The following is a 27801-nucleotide window of genomic DNA, read 5'->3' as shown; positions in this document are numbered from 1 at the left end:
TTTGATCCGAGTTGTTGTTATAAAATTTGAATGAGGACGCAATATTAAACGAACGATTTGGTTTCGATTTTTTTTTTTTTGGATTTCGTTTACGTTCGATTATTTTTATTAATCATCATTTACATTAAATTGATAGGACTTTAAGGAGCTAAATAATAGAATGTTAATAATCCGCGTTCAATTGAATGTCTATAAATTTTCATTATTTTTAATGTAGGAATCGTAGACTTAGTTAAATGATATAATATATATATATATATATATATTTTAAATATTATTACGCTCCATTTTAAATACCATCCTAAATTTATGGTTTTTGAAATGATAATTATTTATCAGTTCTCGGCCGAAATTTAAACAAAACAATTAAACAACACCAATCTGGTAGTTTCTGGGTTATTTGTCTATATTGTTATTTTGCCAAAACTGAACAATATAATCTAATACATAGTAATAATAATCCTATCAGCTTTACTAATTTTAGATAATGGTCTTTGACTGCGCATGCATGAAGATTAAATTATTAGCGAGTTTCAATTCGGATACGCCGCACGGTTGACAGATGTCAACCGAAATTATCGGATAATAACTGATAAGTGAAAGTTAATAGTTAAAACAATAACGGTAAGCTTAGTGGCCACCACCACATCTGTTATATCATTCATATACATGACAATAATAATACATATATCTAAAAGCACTCTACCACGTGGTTTCGTAATATCACTCTATCGCGTAAAAATATGAATAAATATTGAAACTTTTAAACGATCGTCATTTTATGCTATACGTAGACTGAATAAGAAGAGCTCTAGGGGTTCGGTTTTTTTTCTTCTGTTTTTCGTTTTATCTCACGATTTCTCTTTGGAAATTTTACGACGCAATGATCGACGTGCGCCTGCAGTAGAACATAATTTAATGAAACACTATCCTCATATCATACCTTTTGTATTATACTTTTATAATATTATATACATTCATATAGATATGTAAACTTTTAAAACGGCTATTTCGATGCGTATATAAAATAATACACATTTCCAATTTTACAACGTCAGAATTTATCCGTACAAAATGGAAACAAATGAAATAAAACGTGAATAAATTATGATAATAATATGATATTGTGTTCCGTCCGTATAAATTATATATATATGCAATCTCGGATGTAAGAATATATTGTTGTAATAAAACATACCCAAAACACGAATTATCTCATCCTTGTCTCAAAGGGTGACGTTTCTGTCTGGCCACTACTGCGATCATTCATGATCTTGTTATTGTGTGACATGGTTTTAATACACATCGGAGACAGACTTATATTATTCTTTAGTATAATACTACATACGTATAGATAAGGAACACCGTAAAACTCGTTTCCTTAAATTAATCTCGTTTCATTGATTGACAAATTGACCCGGATATGTAAAAAGTTTATAAGATCCTCTAACCTATCTTTGGCATTAAGGTATATTAATTTAATCGAACAGTTTGTAGTTTTTATATCCTTATTATGGACGTTTTTCAACGAAACATGGCGAACGAGCTTAAATCATTTTGAATTCGTTCAAACTCCATTCTTAATGGAGTTCCTAATCTAGAATTGCAGTATATGATGGCTATAAAAATCTGCAGTAAGCTTATATTACTACTACCTAACTACTAACGTATATTGCCGTGGAAAATATGTTCGTAAATGGACAGCGAATATAGTGAGCTTAAGACAATGGACTATTATTATATAATATTATAAACTTTAATAAAATCGCTGACAGGCCTTATGTATTATGGAACACAATAGAATGCCATAGCCTATATGTAGTATATGTATTGTGTATACAACAACAATAACAACAAAAGTTGAAATACTCAAATATCAAATTGGATACCTTTACTAGACTACTCTTTGAGTATATTATAAAATGTATGAAAATTTTTATATTATTTTATTATTCATAATTGCGTGATGTAACTATTGCAGATTTGATAATTAAAAACGTGGATTGCCCAACATTTTTAATTTTATTATCTGTGATATATTTTATTCCCTGGTATTGACAATTGGTAAATAAAATATAAAAACGTACGAAACGTTGAAAAATATAGATAAATATAATACCCCTCTAATGAATGGTAGAAAAAATATCTGGACGGAATATATTGCAGAGTTTTTGCAAACTAAACAATAAATAAATCAAACCGTTTGCGATCGGTAAATGAATAATATACTTTCCAATAGGCACCTTGCACCTATACACCTATACCTACGTTTAGATCGATAGACCAAAATTTTTGTTTATGATGGTTAAAATATTCTAAGCCTCGATTTGTCAATATTATGCAACGAAGTTAATTTATTTCATTAATAGTTGTCATTTGGCTTGATAACCAAAACTCGTGATGTAAAGCGTTCAACAAAATTGGATTTTCGTCGAATACAAGGAATTTTAATTAACATAGAACCACTATCGTTTTATATTCTATGTATTGTGGATTGTTTGCTTATTATCTTTTATTTAATTTGCTCGTGTATAACGTAATCCCAGGGGATGAAATCGTGGAACGGAACGATCAATTAAATGTGGCTTTTGTCTGGAGGAAATTCTTCCTTCCGACGGCGGACAAAGCGATAATCGTTGAATGTCTTTCAAGGCTTTTTTCATACATAAAATATTACTATATTAAGTCGAGAAAGGCTATTTAAAATAATGGTTGTTTTACAAAATATGTCAAGCTCATTGTTGGCACAATCAATGTACAACGTGGTGTGAATGAGAAACCCATCAATCTGAAAACGTTCAATTTAAGCTTGAAAATCATGTATTAAACGTGGACGTCGACCAAATACGATATTTTTCATTCAGTTACCGAACCAAAGTGGTATATACTTGTGTCAAATATATATATAATATATATCTATAGGCTGCCTTGTGCAACAGGCGTCAATCAAACCTTCAGGTATACAAGAGTTACTTTTCAATTTTATTCTTCGGAAAATGTAATGTTTCCTTTGTTAACCACAAGCCACTACGTAACACGAATGGCACACAAAATGAGATTGATGGTTATTGATTTCTATATGTTTACCTTGTTTAATGCGAATAGACTTTTTTTTTTTTTATCGAGACTTAACAATATTATTGAAATTATATTGTATCGTATTTTTATTTATTTATTTTTTTTTTTTTGGACCTCCAATCTCCGAGAATACGTTCGTTTTACACGACAAACATAATGGTATAAATTATTACTATTATCATTTCCCCTCACGTTTTCGTATTTACACGACTAAAACAAATATAACGAGTACGATATTATACATAGTTTAAAATAATAATGATTGTTGTGTATTCATATCATCATACATTTAAACTAATGGAATATTCTCCACGTTATAAAAATATGTTAATTAAAAGCTTATTTTTTAAACTTAATTATATTTTAAATTAAAATGTTTGAGATATTAAAGACAATAATATACGCAATTTTAATTTCGGAATAGTGTGTACAATGTATTTTGACATTAAAACTAGTTATGAGTAGTAATTTATTCACCCAAACTACACACAAAAAAAATAAAAAAATAACTATTAAAATAGCGTTAAATTATTATTTATTTATTTATTTATTAAAATATAAATTACAGAACTGTATGAAATAAAAAATAAAACTGTTACTATTGTAAGTAGTTATTTTTTTTATATTTGTTAATAATATAGTCTATTATTAAATCTATTATAATTTTAAATTCATAAAAAGAGATACATAAAAAATTGAAAATACGCAAAAAAACATTTTTTTTTATAGATGAGACTTATTATAGAGATACAACTAAATGTAAATCTTTTTTAAATATTTGTATTCATATAATTATCATGATAGTAATATAATATAAATATAATTATCAAAAAATTGTGTCAACTCGTATGTATCGTATACATATAACCCGATATCTATACGTCGATATAAAAATGTTTACTCTGTGATCAACCTTTTTAAAAATGTAATATATTAAAATGATTTTGTCAAGAAAGTATTAGAAACATGTTTCTGAGCATAACCCAAAATCCAATAATTTCCATATATTTTTTTTTTTTTTTTGGCATCACCGACTTTATGATAATTAAATATAATACAATACATTTTTGAAAAAAAAATTAAGTATGGATAAAGGGCTATAAATCATAAATTAGATAAAAATCTAATTTCTTGTGTCTCACGCAGGGAAAACTTATAACATTTTTACCAAGCCCCTTAAAAGGCACTTAAAAAAAAAAAAATTGGTTTCGCATATTATTATACCTTTGACTCTGCTGTAAGCCTAACATGGTGTTCTATTATTCTACCTTACCATCGAATTATTATTCATATCATTCTCTTAAACATTTTATAATCAGTAACTATACTTTAGCTATAGGTACACGTATCACGTATGTATTTGTTTACATTATTACTTAAAAATATTTCGTATATTTTACATACCAAAACAATCGTTTATTGTATTGTAAATTATTTTATCATCTTCTCGAGATATGTACATGACTGTTCGTTATGAATAATACAATCATTAATTATATACATTTTGCGCATACTTATGCAAAGTATACATTCACAAGTATCTTTTTCCAAATTTAAAGTAACTAATTAGGTACGTTGTTAGAAATCATGGATGGAAGAAGTGGCGAGTAGGTCTTAGCACGTCTTATTTGCCTACACTGGCTAAATCTTACCATCGTAAATTATGTATGTTTGATACCATGACGTAATATAATATTATGCTGTACAGAAAATGTTGTCTGGCTCTTTCAGTATATTCACGTTTTGACGATAAGTGTCCCGGATGGGAAATGTCACCCTACCCATTCGAATCGTCGGAAATCGACAATAATAATATAAAGGAATAAAATATTTTATTTGATTCGACGTTCTACAGCGTCAGAGTGCGTAGTATTATGTACTCTTTAGAAGTCTATATTCAATTCGGTTTGATTACGAAATTTTTAAAAACGATGTTTTATTATCAATTTATTTGCCAAACGCAAATTAGGTGTGGATGACGATCCGCAAACTAATAGTGGCTTTTCAAATTTTTCCTACCCAAGGCCTTTTTAAGGTACTAATATGTAGCATATTTTTGTTTATTTTAGCTACACATATAATGTTACCTATACTTACGAGTTACGATGGTATATAGGTAGTTGGTGTTATTTAAAAATACATATTTTATACGCCAAAACAATTGTTTATTTTATCATTGTAAATGATTATTCGTTAATAATAATACAATAACTATCGATGATATTATATATTATATACCTTATAACAGCCAATTCAAAGTGCATACCCGAGTGTCTTTTGCCAGAGTAAGTTAAACTTTGAACGGCGAAGGTGGTTTATACCTGCAGAGTGTAGGAGGTACCTATATACTTATTGGGGGACGAGGTGGCCGAGCGGTCTAACGCGTCGGCTGTGGCTAAGCCGGACCGGGTTCGATCCTCCACCATAGGGCGGCATTTTTCTCCGGGCAAGTCACGGTGTCCGGAGAACAAGTGCCGCCATACCCCCACTCCGGGGCATGGCAGAAACCTACGGGTGCCCCAATAGAAATTCTGCCAAACAGGCGTCCGAACTAGGCCTTTGGGCAATACGGAAAAAAAAAATATACTTATTTGTCTATTACGATGTACAGAAAACGTAGTTCATCACTTTCATCATGTACATCCGTGTTTCGACGATAAGACGTTATAGAGGGGAAATGATATCACCCTAAATAGTCGACAATAATAATGGTATAAAACATGATAATAATATTCGACGATTCAACGCGTCGTATATCCTACTGCATCGTATCATTCGCCGTTTATTTACAACTCTTGAAATAATTATTCGTTACGATGATTGGTAAATGACCAAGTTTCAAACACGATGTTCCAATTATTATAATTTTTTTTTGTCGAACTTTGACGTCATTCGCAACAGGCACCTAACTTAAACTAACCGCTGTGACGGTGTTAAGATCGATCATTACATATGACGTGAACTATTATTGACGTCTTGTAATTTATTGTTGCGAACGTACCATTATAGGTAAAATATATCGTTCGAATTCATATTATTAGAAACTCGTAGTAGGTAGATACCGAGTACAGGTGTGCCTACACATTGTGTGTAGACGGAATGTGAATAAATTATGTGTTTAAAATTTAAAATTGAACATTATGATAATGATATACATTCTCAGCGAAGCATAATGAGATGGATATTGGCTTTACGTTAAGATGGACGTTTTCATTTCCTTCGGAAAAATAACCACTTTTCGCAGCGTTACAAGTGTTCAAACATTTTACATATTATAAGAAGAGAACGTGTCAATACAATTCATCTTGAGATTATAGCGAAGTCACAGCAACTACAGCCGATGATACCGCAGAATAATATATGAAATATATAAAAATATAAATATATTATACCTACATTATAATATTACTATATTTTATTTTATATATAATTTTTAATTTAAAAGAAAACCAATTGATTTAAATAGTTACGAATTTTGTAATTTAAAATAATAATGTTAGTTATAATATATCAATATGCCAATATACTTATTAAAAAAATGTATCCTAAGAAATAAAACGATTAAAATTATAATAATTAAAACCAATAAAAATATAATTTGTTTATATTATGATCACAAACAAATTATTCGATTTAAATTAATGAATACATTTTTATATAATACATCATTTCTAAATATGGTAACATTTCATTATAAAATTTGTTAATAAAGGATATCACACAATCAGTTTTTAGAAGCATTACCGTTTACGTTTAGATGTTTGTTCTTCTAATGAAACCATTATAAAATAAAAAACAACATGTCTAATCGTTAAGAAATTTAATTTACACTTATAGTTTTGTTTACATTTTTATTTATTGTTAAATAGGTCAATGCTTATAACGTCCATGGAGTTGAGCTTAAAAGGTGAAGCTATATAAAATTTAATTCGTGATCAAAATAATGAATTATTGTTAAGTTATGATTGTGACCATAATTAAAATGACGTATTTTACTATTTTGAAGTATATTTCTATGTATGTCGACTATTATTCCCCACTATAAACAAGTAGCCGTAGATAATAATTGAATAAAAACGGCTGGCTAATCGAACTTTTTAACGACTATAATGTACGATATATGCATTTTTGGTATCCAATGTCCAATAACTTTATACTTAGGTCCTACCTCTGTTCATATTATTGTACTTTTCTTTTGCACTACATTTTAATCATTTTATTCTTGTACATTAGTTTTTTCAAAATACATTTTGTTTCGTTTTAAATTACGAATTAAATCGAAACTCGTTGCTATCCTAATAAACGTTGATAATTTAAACATTTTTATACAAACATTATAAACATTTATTTATATTATAAGCTTACGTCTTCGCGCATTTAATATAAGCTGCTAAATTTGGAACAATATAAACATTCATTTTTATGTTGAAAATGCCTTCACAGCCATAACATTATGTTTTTAATAAGTCACCTATAATAGGTAACGTTTAAACACATAACAATATATTTATGTATAGTACTTACCTACATACATTTTATTTCTAGATTTCTTTAGATAGGTAAACCAACTTATCTTTTTGTTTACTGCCAAGTGTTAATTTTCATCTTTGACTAAATACCAACAATGTAATTATAGTTTTGATACGACTACTTTGTTTGGACCTATATCTGTACAAATTATCTATTTGAAATTTGACAACATCATTATAGGTTTGATTGAAACACGTTTAATGTTAGTTGTGAAAATATAATACATTTATATTAAAGTTTACCTACTTATTATATATAGGGTATCTGATTTTGGTCATCTGCAAGACTTACCGTTATTTTACATTAAAGTTTTTTGAGAATTCTTAATCAACTACTTGAATATTATCAAAATTCCATATTTTTCAATCGGAAACAATACCAATTGTGGTGAATTTTTAATCCATTTTTCGTGGAAAATTTAGAATTATCCGTTAGACATAGAAAAAAGATTAGAAACTAAAAACAAAATTAGTTAAAATGTTTTTTCTATGTGACCTCGACAAACGTCGTTGTCAAATGAAATATAAGTACTCACTACTTAATAAGTCCCGACTACCGAGTAATTATATCGTATTGTAATCATTGTTGTTATGTTTACAGAACTGAGCGAAGCTGTCGACAAGGCGAAAGAGGAAGAAATTCAAATACCGTTTGGAGTTGGGGTGGCCGGCACAGTGGCAGAAACAAAGCAAGTCGTCAACATCAAAAACGCATACCAGGTAAAGGGAAACAAGAAAATCCTGTTTGTGATGACAAATTGAAAATAAACTTTTCGAAAACGAATTGGTGTTAACATTACTAAGATGGTGTGTAGGTTTTCACTCACTAGAAGCTAGATGTTGATACCACATTAGACGTATAAGTCAAAATAAGTTCTTTTAAAGGTAGTAATTTTTAATTATTTTGGAGTTAATTTAACATCCATAAATGTTTTATCATTACACAACCAATCATAGATTATTCTAATTCCACTTATTTTCAAAAATAACATGTAGTACCTATACAAATTTAAAAATATTTTATTGTGTTCAAAATAAATTTTATGTGATATCAATAACTGTCGATCGGAGTGTTGAATTAACAAAAATTTTAAACAGTTAAAATATTGTAATTCTTTAGAAAAAATTTATCAAGTTTTATTCCCATTCAACGGAGTTTGAATCCTTGACTATCATCCACAATTACTACCTAACGAATGTCCTACCTACATTCCTACGCCTACCTAACGGTAAACCATTAGACTACCTATCGGGGTTGTATTTTGTATGAAAAATATACTATTTAAACAAGTAAAATTATGGGACATGGATTGTATTTCATTATTGGAAGTTGTATAGAACCCGCAAAACACTGTTTTTCATTGTCACAATCTTCGCATATTCCACATTTTGTGTTAGGTACATTACTAATGATTTTACCTATATACATATAATATATTGTATGCATATAATATATAATAAATGTACCTATATTATATTATAATATATTAATTTTCCTACTTTGGAGGTGATGTATTTACTAGTCTCCAGGATTATTGGACTCTCCAAAGTCATGTACCTATTTTATATTTTTAATTATTTAACATTTGTAAATACCTATATATATATAAACGGGGTGATTTATGAAGCGTAAAACACTCATTATTTCAAAAAGTGTAAATGTTTTTGAAAATATAATTTTAAATAGCTTCAAGTCGTTTACAAAACAACGTTTTTATTAAAAAATTATATTTTTAACATTTTTTTATCCCTATAATTTTTTAAGTATTTTACTTTTTTGAATGACAACATCTAGTTTTAATTTGATATTCCAAAACAGAATATTTTTCTAAGTAATTTGATATATAAAAATTTAATTTAGGGCGAGTAGTTTACGTGATATAGGTATTTAAAGTTTAGATGAGCGGAGTAGAGTGGTACTGGGTTACCCCGCGACATATTTGTACACTACTCCGCTCATCCGTACTTTAAATATTTATAACTCATAAACTACTTGCCCTAAATTCAATTTTTATGAATCGAAATACTTAGAAAAATATTCTGTTTTGGAATGTCAAATTAAAACTACATCATGTTGTCATTCAAAAAGTAAAAAACTTAAAAAATTATAGGGATAAAAAAATGTTAAAAATATAATTTTTTAATAAAAACATTGTTTTGTAAACGACTTATGTCGAACGATGCTATAAGTTATATTTTCAAAACCATTTACACTTTTGGAAATAATGAGTGTTTTACGCTCCATGAATCATCCTGTATATTATGTATACAATATGCTATTTTTATAACCTGCATGTCAGGAATTAAGACAATTTTTAACCGCAAATTATTTAATTTAACAAGCAACTTCATAATTCAAAATCACATTATGTAGCGATTCAGCGATTGTTATTATAAGCATAGTAAGTAGTAAATCTTAAAATAAAAAATTGTTAAAATTAAAAAAAGCTCTGTTGTTGTTTTAACCACAAATATTATTATACTATTTAACAATTTATCAAGAGTAAAATTAACATTTATATGATTATATTAACAACAATTGCTTGTCAGCTATCAAAATATTGGATGTTAAAATGACTAAACATGGAATTGTTAAGTTATTAACGTATATAATTTTAAAGTTATATAACAAAAACTTAATTTAATCGTTAATATACTTAGAATACATTTTTTTCTTCATTTCAAATATAGAATATGGTTAACAATGAATATAAGTAATAGGTGTTCTAACAATACGTAGTGTAAGTCTCAACATTCAATACAACAATCCAATGTTGTTATTTAATATTCAAATCACAGTTAATTTAACATTTAGTTACTTAACAATTGATTGAATCTGAATTTAACTCCAATATTTCTATGTGTTGTATACAACGGTGATCGTCATCTGACCAAATGATTAAAAAATATAATATATCCACAGTCTTGTAAATGATATTTAGAAAAAATTATTTAAGTTCAAATAAAATTACTTATTTTGAAACGTATTTGACTAGGCTCATTAAAAAAACATTTGAGTACAGATACAAACATTTTCAAATTTTGTATAAAATGTTTTTTTTTTATAAATCAACTGAACCGATTTTCAGGTGTTAAATTAACTTTTTAGAGAATTTTACACAGAATCATTTGGCGGAACTTTAAAATTCCCGATTGTTTTCCGTATCCAAATAATTTGATTTTTAGTTAAGTATTATTCACAGTATTACAATACTACAATATTATATTCACAACCAACGATCTCAAATTCCTAAGGGATACAGAACTTCATAAAAAAATTGAATATAATATGCTATAAATATAATGTACCTACCATATTTAATGTAACTCATCTATTGCTTATATAAATACTATGTAATTTTTTTGTAGCCAATGGCCCATAGCTGCAGAGGCATTTGTTAAAATAATAAAAAAAAAATATATTATATTCTCAATTTTAAAATACAAAACGTAAAAACTTAATAGAATTATTAAAATATTTGAAAATTAGTGTTTGATGTTAAATAAATAAAAATACTTCGAAAAACCATTTAGAATGCGTATATGAGTACTTAAAATGTTTGAATATTTTTACTCAAATACAGTAAGGTTACTAGAGTACTTTACAACATTGTATTTACCGCAACACAATTATATACTATAATGATTAAGGTTGGGATTTTGATGCTCCCTAAAACGTTGTATTTATAGAATGTAACAACTATTTGGATTTCTCAAACGATAAGTTATATAAAAACTAAAAAGTGTTTAAATTATAATAAAAAAATAATAAGAACTTAAAATATTAATTATGAAAAGTTATTCAATTCGATGTTTTTCTATTTGTTAACCAATTCTTTCTAATCTTAATTATTCATAGCAACAGTAATCCGATCTGTTTATTATTATTGTTTTTATTTTTGTTTGCGTACCTAGGTACCTAATTTATTTCGTTATTTTAGGCAAAAGTTTAAACATAATGAAAAGCACAAAAAAAAAACTCAAAAAATACCCTAAAAAAGAAAAAAAAATACAATATAAAGTTTTATCAATGTAGCCGGTATAATACATGAACAATGTACTACAAGTGAAGCACATTTTCCATTTTATAAAGCTGTATTATTAATCACACACACACACGCACACAGACAAAATGAAAATGCGTCGAAATCGCAGCTCTATTTATTATCGTACGCCATTACATCGGACGCGCGCGTCGGTAGAGTTTTAAGCGAGTACAAAGTGCTTTAGTGAAAACAGAAAACAAAGAAGAAGAGACAAAACAGTAATACCTATAATATTATGTAATATACACCACAAAAACTAAAAAGCAGGTGACGAACAAAAACCTATAATGAATGATCAAATTGCATTATTATGTACTGGCCCGCTGGGATTGCTGATTGAACGGATGATCACAATAATTATACGACAATTAATAATTGTATTTCCACGAGTTGGTGTTCATCCGGTACATTATTAATTATCCGCAATTATCAATGTCAAATTCGTATTTCGAATCGAATTTATTGTAGGACGTGTACGAGTTTTCGGTAATCGCCAGCGCTTGTACAGATATTATTATTATCGTGGTCGTCCGTCGTTTACGGTCGTGCGTGCTGTATTTTATAATATATTACATGAAAGTATAAAACGCAAATTGGCACGGCTTCAAAAATTCACTGAATGAACAACGTAAAAAAAAAAAGGTTGCAAAACGTTACTATATATATAGAGAGAGAGATCTATATAGTATAGCTTGACCAAATTATACGTTTCCAAAACATCAAAGTTACAATAAACGACACAAATTTTATATGTTTGTATTTTATCTTTTCGGGTGGTACCAAATCACCATTATTTTCAATCACTGTTACTTTTATGGTTTTTTTTTTCTTTTGCATTTTAATTGGTTTCATAAATTAACTTTTAATAATTCTTACAGTAACGATAAACAATATCATCATACTATAAACATACTGAAATTTTGCTATTTAAAAATATGTATACAGTACGCATTTAAATTTAAATAGTTTTTAAAATTTGGTTTGCTCATTATTTTTAGTTTTGCAGTAAGGTACAGTACCACTAACATTTTCAAAATTTATTTGTATGCAATCATAAACATAGATTTTCTAAAATACCTAAAATATATTTTGTAATATTTTGATGGTATACTAAAATATGTTAACTACATTCAATTTTTATGTATTTATTGACATTTTGTATATAATATCAAGAAAATATAACCATGAAATAAGTAATTTATATTATTTAATATACGTCTGAAAATTAAATTCCATGCAAGACAGTGTGAAAAGATTGCAATGTTTTTATGTTTTTGTAAATGTTTACGTTCTATTATTAAAATATTGATTATTAGCTTTAGATCAACAAAAACACTTTATCAGAATAATTTGTTATATTTTACACGTTTCAGCTCAAACATTCGAAAACACTATTTCTAATTTCGATTATTTTAGTTTAGTGTTTATTATCACATTCACCATCAAGAATGGCAAGTACGTATAATGATTTAGAGGGATAGAGAATAAAGTGGAGAACTTTTCAAGTACTCGGGAAAAAAACTTTTTAACATAATTTTAAGGAAAACTATACGCGAAAAGTTCTTTTGTAATGACATTAAGTTATCTAGTCCATAAATTTTTAAAGCGTATTATATTTCAATAATGTTTTGGTCAAACTTTTTTGTGTGAAAAAAAATGAATTTAACTTTTAAGTAATTTTTCAATCTAAGAAATATGGTTGCCGTTTACACCTTTATATACATTTATCGAGTTATTTAATATCAATTTCGTTTCAAATAGCTTACTGACATCTCTTATTTTGTTAAATTTATTTATAAATTTGATTTGACTTTATACTAACATTTGGAAAATCAAACTTAAGTAGTGAGTTTGGGTTGCCTCTTATTGTCCGAACATTGAAAGTGTTTGAAAATATAGTTATTAAAGTATGAAATTTGAATGAGTACCTATTCTTGGTGAATCACAGTGTTTAGTTGCAAACATTTTATAATTAGATATATTATAGAATATGCATAACTCGTGTAATGTTATTATTATTCTTTGTGAAATTAGTACTATCAAATTGTTTTTTATTTCGAAGAATGAAATACAAATAACAAATATGGTTCTTTAAGTATTGGGGATTCCTATATTGTGTCCAAGTAACCATAATAAAAGTAATGTACTTCAAATAAATTGGCTAATATTCAAGATGTATACAATAAAGAACCAATGTAATGACATCTAAATGGCAAAAGTGTTTTGTTAAGTTAGTAACTTATATTTAATGTTAGGTGAGTATTAAAATAATGTATTAGGCTTATGACGACTCAAAATCATTACAGTGTGCATACATTATTTTACTCCATAAAATTTTTTGTCAATTTTAACTCAATAATGTTTGATATATTATAGACCATCTTTATTATCTTTAGATATTTAAACGCTAAATCGGTGACCAAAATGGAAAAACGTCTTGTAGACTGTTCTCGCCTTTTCGGTCCTCCACATAGGTGTAGGTAACTGCTAATATAGAATAGACTTCACTCCCGTCATTGCAGACTGAACTAGCGATTATTACTGCACCCGCCAAAACTAAGGACGGTGTATTTTATATTGCATTGATCAATCCATGATATTTATAATCAATGTGGTAATAATTACCACGATAAAACTTAAACCAAAAAAAACTTTTTCATGTTGCCGAACTCACAAAGTAAAATTAATAATAACTTTAACGTTTTCAAGTGACGTTTTTACGGAAGTTATCTCTTATGAAACTTTTCGATATATTTTCAAACATACAATAATAGTATAACATCAAATGAAAAATCTAAAATGCAACGCTATATATTATTGCGGACAGAGCTAGAGAGGATTAAATTTTTGAACATTTCAAAATAAAAGTCAAACAATAATAGATACAACACAATAGTTGTAGACGTAGAAATGTTTAGTGTATATCGCAGCATAAAGCACAAATAAAATAAAATATATCTACTAAAAGTAATTTTCCTTCATATCCTGTTTGATTTCAATAAGTCTCACAGATATTGAAAATATTTGTCTGTATTCAATATCCTGCATGTGTATTTCTTGACTTTGAAAGCTATCGTAATATTTTTATATTATTATTTATTACGATTTTACTGTAATTATTAAAGCATACATATTCGTTTTATTTTTATAATATTATTGATTAGACTAATATATTTATGCATGGACAATTTTATGCCATGTCATATATTCTATACAACGCCGATATATACGAACTTGATATTTTCTCCATGTTCTCTGTTTGCAATATATTTTATAATCCTTTTCTTACACCCACATGTGTTGTCTACGTCTTAATCATACAAACGATCAACATCGAAAAATATTTGTGTTCAAGAGAATGCGTTGCTTAATTTTATTTTAAGGGTAAGGGATCGACCTATTAAAATTAATTTCAAGAATAAAAATATTATTTCTGTGATGTCAAAGGTTTTTTATTGATGTTTTAATTATAAATCGAATTGTTATACAACTAGGTTTATATTGTTTATAGGCATGCAATTCGCATATAAAATAGGAAATTGTCTAATTGATTTTGATAAAATATGTAAAAACATGATCGAACATAAATACATATAGCTTGGTACAAAAAATGATTACCAATATTGAAGCCCCGTCCCGTTGTAGGCTATAGGATAAATAAGTTATTCCTAACTATAAATGCGGTAATAAGTAATCCACCCTTAAGTTAAAATTAACGACACAAAGCAGATTTTGTTAGACACAAATTTGCAATTTTATGAGCAATATAGTAATATAAGACGGAGACAAAACAATATACGCCACAAGCGTGTAACCTTTTGTTAAACAAAATCGACTGAACGGAAAATAAACATTAAGAGTTGGAATTTGTTGGTAGATCTAAATCGAATATTTACGTAATGTAACTATATAATCCACATTTGTTTAACTACCAAAGAAATAACTATTGGTATAAAACCGTCGGCAAGTTTAAAAATAAGGTTGACGACTGTTTGTGCATATTATACTGCATAGTATAATCACGGCGTGTAGTGTTTAAACTATTAAATTGATAATTTTTTTAATTAATGCGCCTTTATGCTTAGCGTGTGTTAGAAACCTCGATTCTAAGTAAATAATATTTTACAAACGGCACTATTATTATGGTATAATCAATAGGACGGAACGCCTCCAATGCCACTGGCACACTTACGTGGAAGTTCACGTCTACAAAGTAAACAAACTTTCTGGATATGACCGAGTGCGGTGACGTGCACATGAAATACACACAGCAATACGAAAATTTTCAAAATAAATTGTTTGAACATATTATATATTATTATATATGTTAACAGGGATCGGGACTTGGAGCATTTGCTTATTTTTATGGATCGACTTAAAATGTAGCAGAGTACTATGGAAGTGTATGCCATGTTACAACACGTTCAATTATGAAATATAAAAGTGCTTTTTTTGCACCTCTCTTCATCGATTTTTCAAGAAAAAAAATTACTTATTTCCAGTTTTTCTGATTATTTTTGGTAATTTGCATAATATATACATACGATGACGTATACGGGGTTACTTCTGACTCAGAAGTTCTGAGTAAATCTACTACACGCGTGCATCTGGAACACATCATATTGTTTAGTAACTATATATTATATATTTAATTATTTCGAGTTTGATTTAACATATTGGCCCGATAGATTATTATCGTACACGTTTCGACGCATATATTGTACACTCACATTGTATTGTAAAAAGTGTTTAGTGAATTTTTCAGCTGTTTGACAGTAGCACGTTTTGCAGGGTCAGCGTTTCATTCTCATATTAATGTTTAGCATTTTCGTATTAAAATATTTATTAATGAATCGTTTGAGCAAAATAAACAATGTTATAAATTATAATACATATATACAAATAATACTATCAAAATATTCTAACAGTTATTTTAGATTCTGAGCAGAAATGTATTGATTTTACATTGATATGTATTTGTATGATTTTTGTATCTAAACATTATTTTTATAGTGTAAAAAATGCTTTGATTTTCCACGTTCAGGACGGTTTCTGCAGGTAGAAAATTGGATTTATTCTGTACTTTGAGAGATCAAAGGTAAAAATCCTTTATATTTTTCGGAAATTGCAAAAAAAAAAAAAACACGAAAATTAATAATTGCTAGGATGTTAGTATTATTATTAAAATAATTATTTGGTAACCTAGTAAGTTACCAAACAGTTAGACTGTCTTCACGAATCGTTTTTCATCGCATTCAAAATGATTTATCGTTGAAGTTTTTTTTTTAAACGTATCCATTACAAATCAGTCTGAACCACGTCATAAGTACACCGAACAACAAAGCGATCATTTAAACAGTGTTTTAACTATTTTTTTTTTTGTTTGTTTGTTTGTCATCTACACAACTTGGACCAGTAAAAATATTTAATCTTAAACTTCGAAGATGATTTCTGGTAGAGCGAATTTGATATATTTAATGTCATTAGCTTAAAAAACAATCAATGAAAACCAAACAAACTTATCGGAAATCTGAAATTTTAAACCATTTTTTAACAAAACCAATTTCTCTACTTTGCTGTTATTCAAAAACAAATAACCATATTATGTTATTATCCTTGTTATAAAATTTTGAACATAATGTGTTTAATTTGTATCATATAATATTTTGTTTGATGATTAAAAGAATATTATTATTATTATTTGTTAAATTAGATTATACGATTTGGTTTTATTTAAGAACATAAGAATTGGTGTGGTTGTGCCCGCGTCAGGTCTTAGTAGTGTTCATCTAGAGTGTTAGCGATCATCTACGTATTGGAAGCATTCTATATGGACTATTATAATTACGAGTATAATTAAAACATAAACTCTGCTTATTGTGCTTATATTTTAATTAATTTATAATATGGCTTAAGTTTATTGCGAATTCTTATTTAAAAAAAAAAGTAAATTCAAATATTATCATATTTTTAGAAACTGAAGGCGCTATTATAATTTTTCCAAATTAGTAAAAAGTTGCAAGCAAAGTTTTGGAAATTTAAGCCTTATAATTCAAATTTCGACGTATTTATACTTAATTTATCATCATACCACAGCCCTAACATGTTTCTCTGTTTTTGAAAGTGAAATATTTTTAATTAAAGGATGCTAATCAAAACGTTGTTATAATGTTAAAATATTCAACGAGCTAGAATTTCATATAAATTTAAAAAGTGTAGATGCTTTTAAACATTTTAATTGGACATTTATCCCGTTTAGGTTTCTTCATAATTTTGCATACCTAATGAATGTATTTAATTTTATAGCGGATAAAAATGCGTTTGCTGTAAGAAAAAATGGATATTATTCGTTATACTAGCACAGCATAGCTATACCGAAGAACGAAATTAACCGATATTATATTTTCTTGTTAAATCAAAATGTAGGCTCCTAAAAGACACCTACCGCGTTCACAATATTATATCGTTTAAGCTATTGGAAAAAACAATGATATAATAAATGTATCTGCAGCTATACAAATCACATACACACATATTTTCGTTTTGTTTTCGATGTCGGATAATGAATCGATTTCGAAACAACTTATGCCTACAACTGTTAGGTGAATCTCCTTTATTTAGCGGTCTATACAACACAAAATACAATAATAATAATAATAATAATGACTATACAGTATAGTAGTTAAAACCGATAATATTATATTATGCGTACTCGGTACATATTATAATAGTATAGGTGTACCATTTTAAAGAAAAAAGCTTTAAACTCACGTTTCACACGTTCCAGCTATATAATATAGCACGCCGTCACGCAATCGTAATAATACTATTCCGAGTTGAATATTTTGTATTATTTTGTCCACGGTGATGTATGTACATTATATTACATAATGCATTATATTGAGAAGTACGAATTGATCATATAATATTTTTTTGGTTAGGTATATCAAAAATGTCGAGTTCGATATAATATATAATAAACATAAATATACAGTTAATATTAAAATATATAGCGTAAGCATGTATTTTATTTGGTCGTGTTCAGTTTATTTAATAAACTAAGTCTACTCGAAATTATGAGATTTCTGGAAAACAAATATCTGCATCACAGATATAATTATTATATTATATTAATACTGGCTGAATGTTTATCCGTGTGCAGTTTTTGTTAGGTATAACTATTTTTTATCAGTTTTTATATTACAGGTTTAAGTAGCAACCAAAAACAGATAAACATACTAAAAACAGAATCACTAATGACACGCGCCGCTGTGATTATTTCTTGAAAATCGAAATGTAATATAATATGTTATCGACGAGATGTTGAATATAGGCATTAATATAATTTATCCGATACATATCAACTATTAGTGGTCTCATTAAATGTATTATTATAATAATTTTAACTAACAAATATAATAAACAACATATCTGTAATATCTTTATGATACATTTTTAACAATAACTACTTAGATAATTATAGCAAATAGTGCAAATACACTGTTTAAAGCGATGCATGCAAAAATATATTTTTCCCATTTTCATTAATTTTTAATCCTTTTAACCACGAGTGGTTGAATTATGAAAATTTTTTTATTAGGGGTTTTCAAATTATAGAATGAAACTACTGTCTAAATTTCATACTCATATAGCTTCTGCGCTTCTAGCTAGGTGATGATGAATCAGTCAGGACACGTTATATTATATAATAATATTACCTATATAGATTATACCCCGGATGGTTCACTGTTCGTTCTCTTCCTCTACACTGTATCATCTTCCAGTATTGTTCGCTTGTATCTAAAATTCTGATTCATAATTGTTATAATTATTTATATATTTTATTTATTGAAATAAAACAAACATTTTGTTGAAACAATTATAATTAATAAATGAAAAAGAAAAAAATGTATTGAAATTCTTTTACGTCATGTGTGAATGTTAAATGGAGTCTATCCCGTGACGACACAAATTTGTTTTTTTTTAAGCATTCAAAACAATATTATGGCATCTGATGTGTACTACAAAAAAACCAACTGAAATATATACAGAACTATACCGGATAATTCACCTTTTTTGCTCGTTCACATTGTATATCGTCCAACGCATTGCTGTGCGTTTATATTTTACATTTATGAGGGGTTTTGGAATTGTTAAGTCTGCCACATATTTTAATATTTGCAAGTAGACGCTCGGATTATTTTGTGTCGCGCGTGAGGAGTATGAAGAGTTACTTGAGTTATACGAAGAGTGTGGCGTACAAACTTGTTTTTTTTAAACGTTAAAAAAAATATATTATTGTGAAAACCCAATTGAAAAATCAAAATTTCAATAGATGACAACCTATGTACATAATAGAACACCGACGGGGTTGTGCTGGTCGTTCGGTGAATCGCTTTGTACACGTGACATATGTAATATATATATATATACGCGTGTGCGGTCTACGTACTTTTTATGACCATATCGCCCATGACTTATTTTATATGAATATTATATAGGTACTTACACGACGATAGTAATTATTATTCGTGTTTGTGCAGGACCCGCGGTTTAACCGGGAAATCGATCACATGACGGGCTACACGACCAATTTGATATTGTGCGTGCCGATCTGCAACTACGACAACGACGTGATCGGAGTGGCTCAGATAATCAATAAGACCGACGGCAGTCACTCATTTACCGAACACGACGTCGAGGCAAGTTCAATAATAATACATTTAAAAGTGTCTAATATTATTATAATAATTGAATACAAACGACGACGGACAGTCGTCAATACAACGGTATAATATTATAATATTAAATTAGGCGTGTTCTTATTGTGGTCGATGTTATTGTTGTCATTGCAATGTTGTACGACTCGATTAATAGTATTTGTCATAATTGTAATAGCAATAATAAGCAATAAGATGACTGTAAATAACTTGTAAACATGTTTTGTTCCCGGCTAATGACTTTAATGTTGAAGCCGTATCAATAAAAAAAAATAATAATAATAAGCTGCAATATAATATCTAGTTAAAATAATTCACGTCCAATTTTAATATAATAATATTATTATGTATACTACTTATATACACCTAGATATAAATTGTACTGTGATTGTTTTAAAGATTATCACTAATTTTCACGAAACATTTGAACGTTTTTGAAATAATCATTTTTTTTTTTTTTTTAGTGGCATCATACATTTTTTAATCTCTTGTTTATTCCTAGCAATGCAAATTATTTTCCATGGAATCTCGATATTATTTTATTATAAAAATAGAAATTCGAACGACTAATGAACAAGCTACAAACGTATAAGTGCCTATTTAAAATTTATACAGGTGTAGTGTACAGGAAAAGCTCTCTTCTACGCCCACGGATGATTACTACCTATACAACCTGTATGACTGAGTCCGGTCGACTTGATTGACAATATTAATATTAATTATTTCATATTAAACCATCATAATTATCATGGAATTATTGTTTTGTGCGCCTGTTTGATACATGTACCCGTCACGGCTGGTCTTTCTCTTTTAATAAAATAAAAATAAAAAACTAACAACACCAACGTCTCAGCTTGTATCTAATGACTCTCGTTTGCGTGTGCAGATATTCCAAAGGTACCTGACGTTCTGTGCAATCGGAATACAAAATGCTCAACTGTTCGAAAAGTCTATACAGGAATTTCAGAGAAATCAAGTAAGTGATATATTCTCTAGTTTTCTACAACATAAAATACAGGTTGATGCATATCGCACGCTACTGCAGCGACAGTATTTATAGAATATTGTGAATGATGAAGAATTGTAATAACAAAACATATTTTCGGGTTTTATATTTTATCGATATTTAAATAAACTATTAACTTATACGTCGAGTATACTTGAACAGTGTTGAACACTTAAAATTGACAGAACAAATGAAACATTTTTTTACGTTTTTTTCCACTCTATGACCACAAATATTATGCGCCCTACGATTTTAAATTTTAAAAATATCATACCTTATATATTATAATATACAAATACTAAATCGGTTATTATAGATATTAATCGACGGTACATAAGTATTGGTAAAAAAGACCTATTCCGCATTGAAGTGTGAAATTAAAAATCGGTGATATCGCTCTAAAAAATGCATAAAACAAATTAGAGAAAAAATTTTAAAATATTTATATTTTCAATATAAATTGGCTGAAATAATTTAACTTACAATCAATTATAAATTCAATAACTGACAACTATTAGGATTTTTTGAAAATAGTTTTAGTGTTTAATCTAATATTTAAAAAAATCAATGTTTTGAAATTTTTCAAGAAAAATGCATAAGATTATGTAACTGAAGTGAGGAGTAATATTAATTTTGTACAAAATAATCACAATGCCTTGCTTAGTCATAATATACTAGATACTCATATAACTATTTTGTTATACGAAAATATACTAAAAATAATGTAATGTAATGTACTTTAATTTTTTGTCAATAGGTCCTTAAAAATAGTTTAGAATACAGTCGACTCTCGGTAACTCGAAGTTCAAGAGGGAAAAAAAATTTTTTCTCAGTTAATTGATCCCATTCATCGTTATTATCATCAGAAAAGGGTTCATAAGGAATATTTTCCGTCGAAGTTCTAAAACCCGATTTTGTAAAACAGTTTACGATTGTTTCTTTTTTTACGTGTCGCCATGTTTTATCGCATAGCCGTATAGCATCCAATAAGTTTTTTACAATTTGATTGGTATCATTTATAGCCGATACAATATTTTTTACCATTTCTTTCCGGTAAAATATTTTTAAAATTATTCATCATGCTTTGGTCTAATGGTTGTAATATAGATGTAGTATTAGGAGGTAAAACTGCACTTTAATATCATTAAAAGTCGAAGTTAAATTGTGTGCAGTACAAATTTGGATAAGACAGTTAGTGTTTTTATTATTTGAAAGGGAATTTTAATTATTCAAGATATCGAAAATTTTGAGTTACCGATAGCCGACTGTAGTATTACTAGTATTTTAGCACAAATACAGAAATACATTTCTTACCATTATACATATATATAATTCTAAATGTTTACTAAATCGATATTATGTGGCTAAAAAATAAAATTACTTAATATTCTATGTTTTAAGTACCTTAATAACAAAAAATTCCTCGAAAATATTATTTCTTTCACACGATTATATAATAGTAACTGCTTTAGTCTCATAGCCCACGGCGCACGGCGTTTATCCTTTGAAAACGAAACAATTTCTCGTCGCATTTTGTATTTTACATAATATTTTTATTTCAATTTAAACCAAAATGAACAATTGCTTTTCACTGATAGTTTCGTAGGTAATGATATTTTAATTTAAAATATTATAATATAAATGTAGAAAATTTACCAGGTCGATGCATTTTTAAAGGATACATCATAGTAAAATAAATTGCGCTAGACATTTTTGGATTATTGCTTTTTTCAAATCCAATTCATATATTTTTCCATAATATATAACGAAATATACATTAATTTAGTTCTTTAAAATATTCTCTGCTCGAATGAATATTTTTTTCATCTTCTAATATTTAATTTGAATTCATTTCTTTATATAACATGTAAGTATTCAAAAACCCATTTTCTTATTATTATTTTAATTTCCATAAATTAAAAATTTATAGTAATTGAAATTTTATCTTTTTAGAAACCTACATTTAACGATATAAAAAAAATAATAATATTTATATATATTATATATGTATATATGAATAATATTAGTTTAACACTTGGAGTTTGGATAATATCTGAATACAAATGTATACAATTTTACATAACAATCAATAATCTAAAATAAATCTACGATTTCGATTATTAGTGGTAAGAATAATAAATATAATTGATTAATGAATTTTAACAAAACCAATAAATAAATGAATGGTAAATATAATTATTGAGCTAGAAATATTTTTATAAATCTTGAATAAGCAGAAAGGTTTATTTTAAATCCATTCCAAGTCTGTGATTTATAAATTGTGTAAAATACGTGTTTCAAAATGAATAAATTATTATGGGATCAGTACTTTTTCCCGACATTCAGTTGCCCGACATCTTAATTGCCCGACACCATTTTCCCGACAATACATTTGCCCGACATTACATTTGCCCGACAATATCAAATTATATTATAAATAAATAAATTTCAATAAAATATTATATTACACCATGTTATTTACAAATTAATCTTACATTTAAAATTATACAACTAATAATATAACATTATAGGTACTTTTTACAATTTAATGTTATGAGCGATTCCCCTTAGAAATGATAAATTTGATCGATTTCCTCTGTCATTTATAATTATACTAATACGTTTTTCTCTTTCAGCGTATTCTCTTCGAGTTGGAGTATGTGCCCTTCCACGAATTATATCTTCGGTTCTCCGTTCAATTTGAATTTGCTCTTTTTTAATTTCATCAATAATTGTGTAAATACCAACATGACATTTTCCAACTATAGTTTCAAAACGTCTGTGCCAACCTTCTACTCGATTTTGAGTTCTAGGAATTCCTAATTCCATTCGCTCAAACACGGACCAAAATTTTGGTGGAAATAAAGGAGCTGTGCGACTTACATTACCTCCTCTCATTACCCTTCTAATTCTACCATGCACATAATTATTTTCAAACCACTGCACTATTTCAGAAGCTTCTTCGGGAATAGTAGATTTCAGTTCATCGGATGCACCTGGTATTTCGGTGGGTGGAAGAAAAGCAAGAGCAATAATTTGACGTAGTTTCAAACTAAATTCTTCATCTTCTCCATATTTTTTACTAGGAGAATTTGCTTGAATTTGACGCCATACACTTTGCCCTAAATGAAAAAGACAACCTATACAATTAGAGTCAGGATATTCACGTTTTGAAGCATTTATAGCCGCTTGCTCAAAATCAGTTAAAATAAATTGAGGGTTTAAATCTAATTCATTTTCGGCTGCAAAATCATTTAAATTTTCAAAAAGGCGAGTATAACATTCTTCTGTTTTACTAGTCATTAAAGCATACACGAGAGGCAATACTTTTGCATTTTCTCCTGTTCCTACTAAAGCATGGATTGTATATAATTGTCGAAAAAGTGTCGGAACAGTTTTAAAAGTACCGTCCATGATCCAATATGAACTTTTTTTCAAATGTTCAACGTTAGATTTAGTTGTAAACAAAAGTATTCTCTCATTGTCAAAGGTTGCGTCTTTTGCTAGGAAAATTTGTCCATTAATAGTTCTAAGGGGTAATGGCACATCTATATTGTCAATAGAAGTTGGTTGGATCGGTAAATCTTTTCTGCGTACTCTTTTTATAATTTGACGTAAAGCATGATTATTCGGTAACGATGGTTGACTTAGACTAGAAACAGCATTGGTTTCAACTTGTATTATTTGTGCAGGCGTGTCATTAGTCTCACAAGCCTTTCGTTTCAAATTATGAACAGCCGTGATAATATCTTTTCTAGTAGCATCGGGGCTATGGTTGTGCTCTTTTTTATTTCTTAAGTTATGTTGTCCATTAATTAAAATGGTACAAGCATAACCACCACAATGGAGAGTTTTTCTCTTTTCGCAGCACCAATAATATAAATCATCTCTATTTTTGTCTTTTGTCATTATATAACCATCGACAACAAGTTTTATACCACCTCTATTTGATAAAACAGTTTCACAAATCTGTGCCATTTTCCGATTTATATTTAAAAAAATAATTGAAATAAAATCAAACTGGATAAAATCAAAATTATAATATTTTTACTAAATACTAATACTTTACGTACTAAATGTGTACCTATAACGGCTATAACTGTACTGTAGGAACTGAACTATCAAATGTCGCATTAAAAACCTACGGTAATTTTATTTGTCTATCGCAGTATCGCCTATCGGTTTATTTGGCAATTAAAATCTTATCGTGAATAGCATTATAGTTCGTGACCGAAAACGCAATATCATTTTACTTATCTTACTTTTTCACGCATAGAACGACATCATCCGCATGATAAAATATACGTCTGATTTTGGTTTTTTTTAATTATTGTATATTAATAAATAATAATAATAATATGGATTGTATATTAGTATTACGTACAGTAAAAATATGTAAAATATATTGTCGGGCAAATGTATTGTCGGGTAAATGTAGTTGTCGGGTAAAGGTAGTGTCGGGTAAAAGTATTGTCGGGCAAACATATCAGACCCATTATTATGCATAACTTATATTATTGTGATAATTAAATTAATTGTTATTTGTGTATTGATTTTGCATAAGCTAAACAATTTAATTTCTTAACATCACTTCATAATGTATGTAAAGTTTTGTAAAGCGTTTCAACTACCACGGAGAAATTTTCTTATAAATCTTCCGACATTGAAGTGATTTCAATAGTTTGGTGTTATAAACTTTTAGCCTTAGTGTTCAATGCCATTATTTCATGGGAATAATTTGATTACTTAGTTATTTTATTAATAAAAACTAATTCTTCATATCATACCTACATTTTTCCGTTTTAAATTGCGAGTATTAATATGTAATAATAATTATCATTAAATGTATTGTAATATTATATGGGTTAAAAAAAATGTATTTTATTCCAATATTTTGGTCACTATTGCTAAGTATGTATAGGTAATTGATGTTCGACAATATTTTAACTATTTGTGATGTATTCGTACGACTTTTCTAGATGTTACTCAGTTTGGCTAGAAGCATATTCGAAGAACAGAACAATCTTGATTGTCTAGTATCGAAGATCATGACCCAGGCCAGAGATCTGATCAAATGCGAACGTTGCGTCGTCTTCCTGCTGGACTTGGAATGCGAAGAAGCGGTATGATTTTTTTTTTTGGCAACGTTATTTTTCAATTCATATGTGTGTGTGTGCGTGTGTGCAGTTGTATGTGTACAGTTTATTTCATTCCTTTATAGAGCCATTTGGAACACTTTGGAGCCAAGCCAGGGAATTATTCGCTGGAAAAAAAAGCGTCCACCAAAAACGTAATAAGACCACGAAAAAAAATATATATATAAATAAACACACAATAAGAGTAACCATACTCATTATTCACTTTGAAATTTGAATGCGATTTGATGTGTTTCACTTGTATTTTATAGAGCACCGACACGTTGGCCGAAGAGGTTGCCGTCACTCAAGAACAGCAAAAGGTTAGTAATATTATCGCCACACCGAACTATTATGATAAAAATAATTCAATATTAAGATCTATTATGTACGTACACAGTTGCTATTGGTGTTGTCTTATACAACACTGTCGATTGAAATAATATTGCCACCTCTTCCTATGCCTGTGCAAATTGTTTTAACGATCGATATTTTTCAGGACATCAATTTCACCACGGTTTTTGAATTGGGTTCGGAACTCGGTGTGAAGAAAATCAATAAGAACGTCAAGCCGTCCAAACTACTTCAGATAGCGCAAGAAGTGGCCAGCTCTACACAGGTAACGCGATTTATTCGGGTAGCACGACACGTCATAGATACCATAACCTAGGTAATGATTGCGTATTGTACCTAATCCCGAGCGCTTTGGCGCCCACAGTTATTGAACATAGCGGACGTGCAAGTGTGGGCCGCTTCGTTAAGCCGACAACCGAGCATGGAGAGCGACGACGGATGTACGGATCAAGTTCCCATCAAGTCCATTCTGTGCATGCCGATATTGAACGGCAAAAAGGACGTGATCGGAGTTGCACAGTTGATAAATAAGGTGTGTGTGCGCGCGCGCTTAGTTTGTACCGAAAATATTATAATATTCAATAAATCGTAATTTTCTAACTATTAACTATATAGGTGCAAGGAACAATATTGTCTCCGTCATTTATCTATTTTTACAACACGTCTTACATATTATTATACGAAATACCTAAGACCACTATACGATTTTAATAGAGATAATCAAACGAGATAAGTATTTATAATCTGATCAAGCGTGAGCTTTCATTAGAAATTACAATTTATACGAATACTATTTAATCAGTTGTAATATTTTAAAAATAAAAACAATAAAATGATAGAGTTAAAAAAAAATATTCGAATGGGATACATTAAATAATTATGTTTTCCTGCACTTTATAAATTTGACAGCAGTACAAAACCCAAAGTCAAGAA

General features: G+C 28.4%; 1 protein-coding gene across 6 annotated transcripts in view; it reads left to right on the top strand.

The window, feature by feature from the left end:
• Positions 1–27801, top strand: part of Pde6 (phosphodiesterase 6) — a 99889-nt gene that overhangs the window by 60988 nt on the left and 11100 nt on the right. For all 6 annotated transcript variants that reach the window (XM_015524560.2, XM_015524561.2, XM_015524559.2 and 3 more), the window contains 8 exons: positions 8209–8327; positions 20197–20355; positions 21260–21349; positions 26359–26502; positions 26601–26669; positions 26787–26837; positions 27014–27133; positions 27233–27400. In XM_015524560.2, the coding sequence (XP_015380046.1) occupies positions 8209–8327; positions 20197–20355; positions 21260–21349; positions 26359–26502; positions 26601–26669; positions 26787–26837; positions 27014–27133; positions 27233–27400 (920 nt within the window). The remainder of the gene's footprint in view (positions 1–8208; positions 8328–20196; positions 20356–21259; positions 21350–26358; positions 26503–26600; positions 26670–26786; positions 26838–27013; positions 27134–27232; positions 27401–27801) is intronic.

Source organism: Diuraphis noxia, unplaced genomic scaffold (genome assembly GCF_037042655.1).
Source record: "Diuraphis noxia isolate RWA-SAM2 unplaced genomic scaffold, SU_Dnox_SAM2 contig0003, whole genome shotgun sequence".
NCBI lineage: Eukaryota > Metazoa > Arthropoda > Insecta > Hemiptera > Aphididae > Diuraphis > Diuraphis noxia.
Note: the sequence above shows the minus strand (reverse complement) of the source record. Positions and strands in the feature narration are given on the sequence as shown.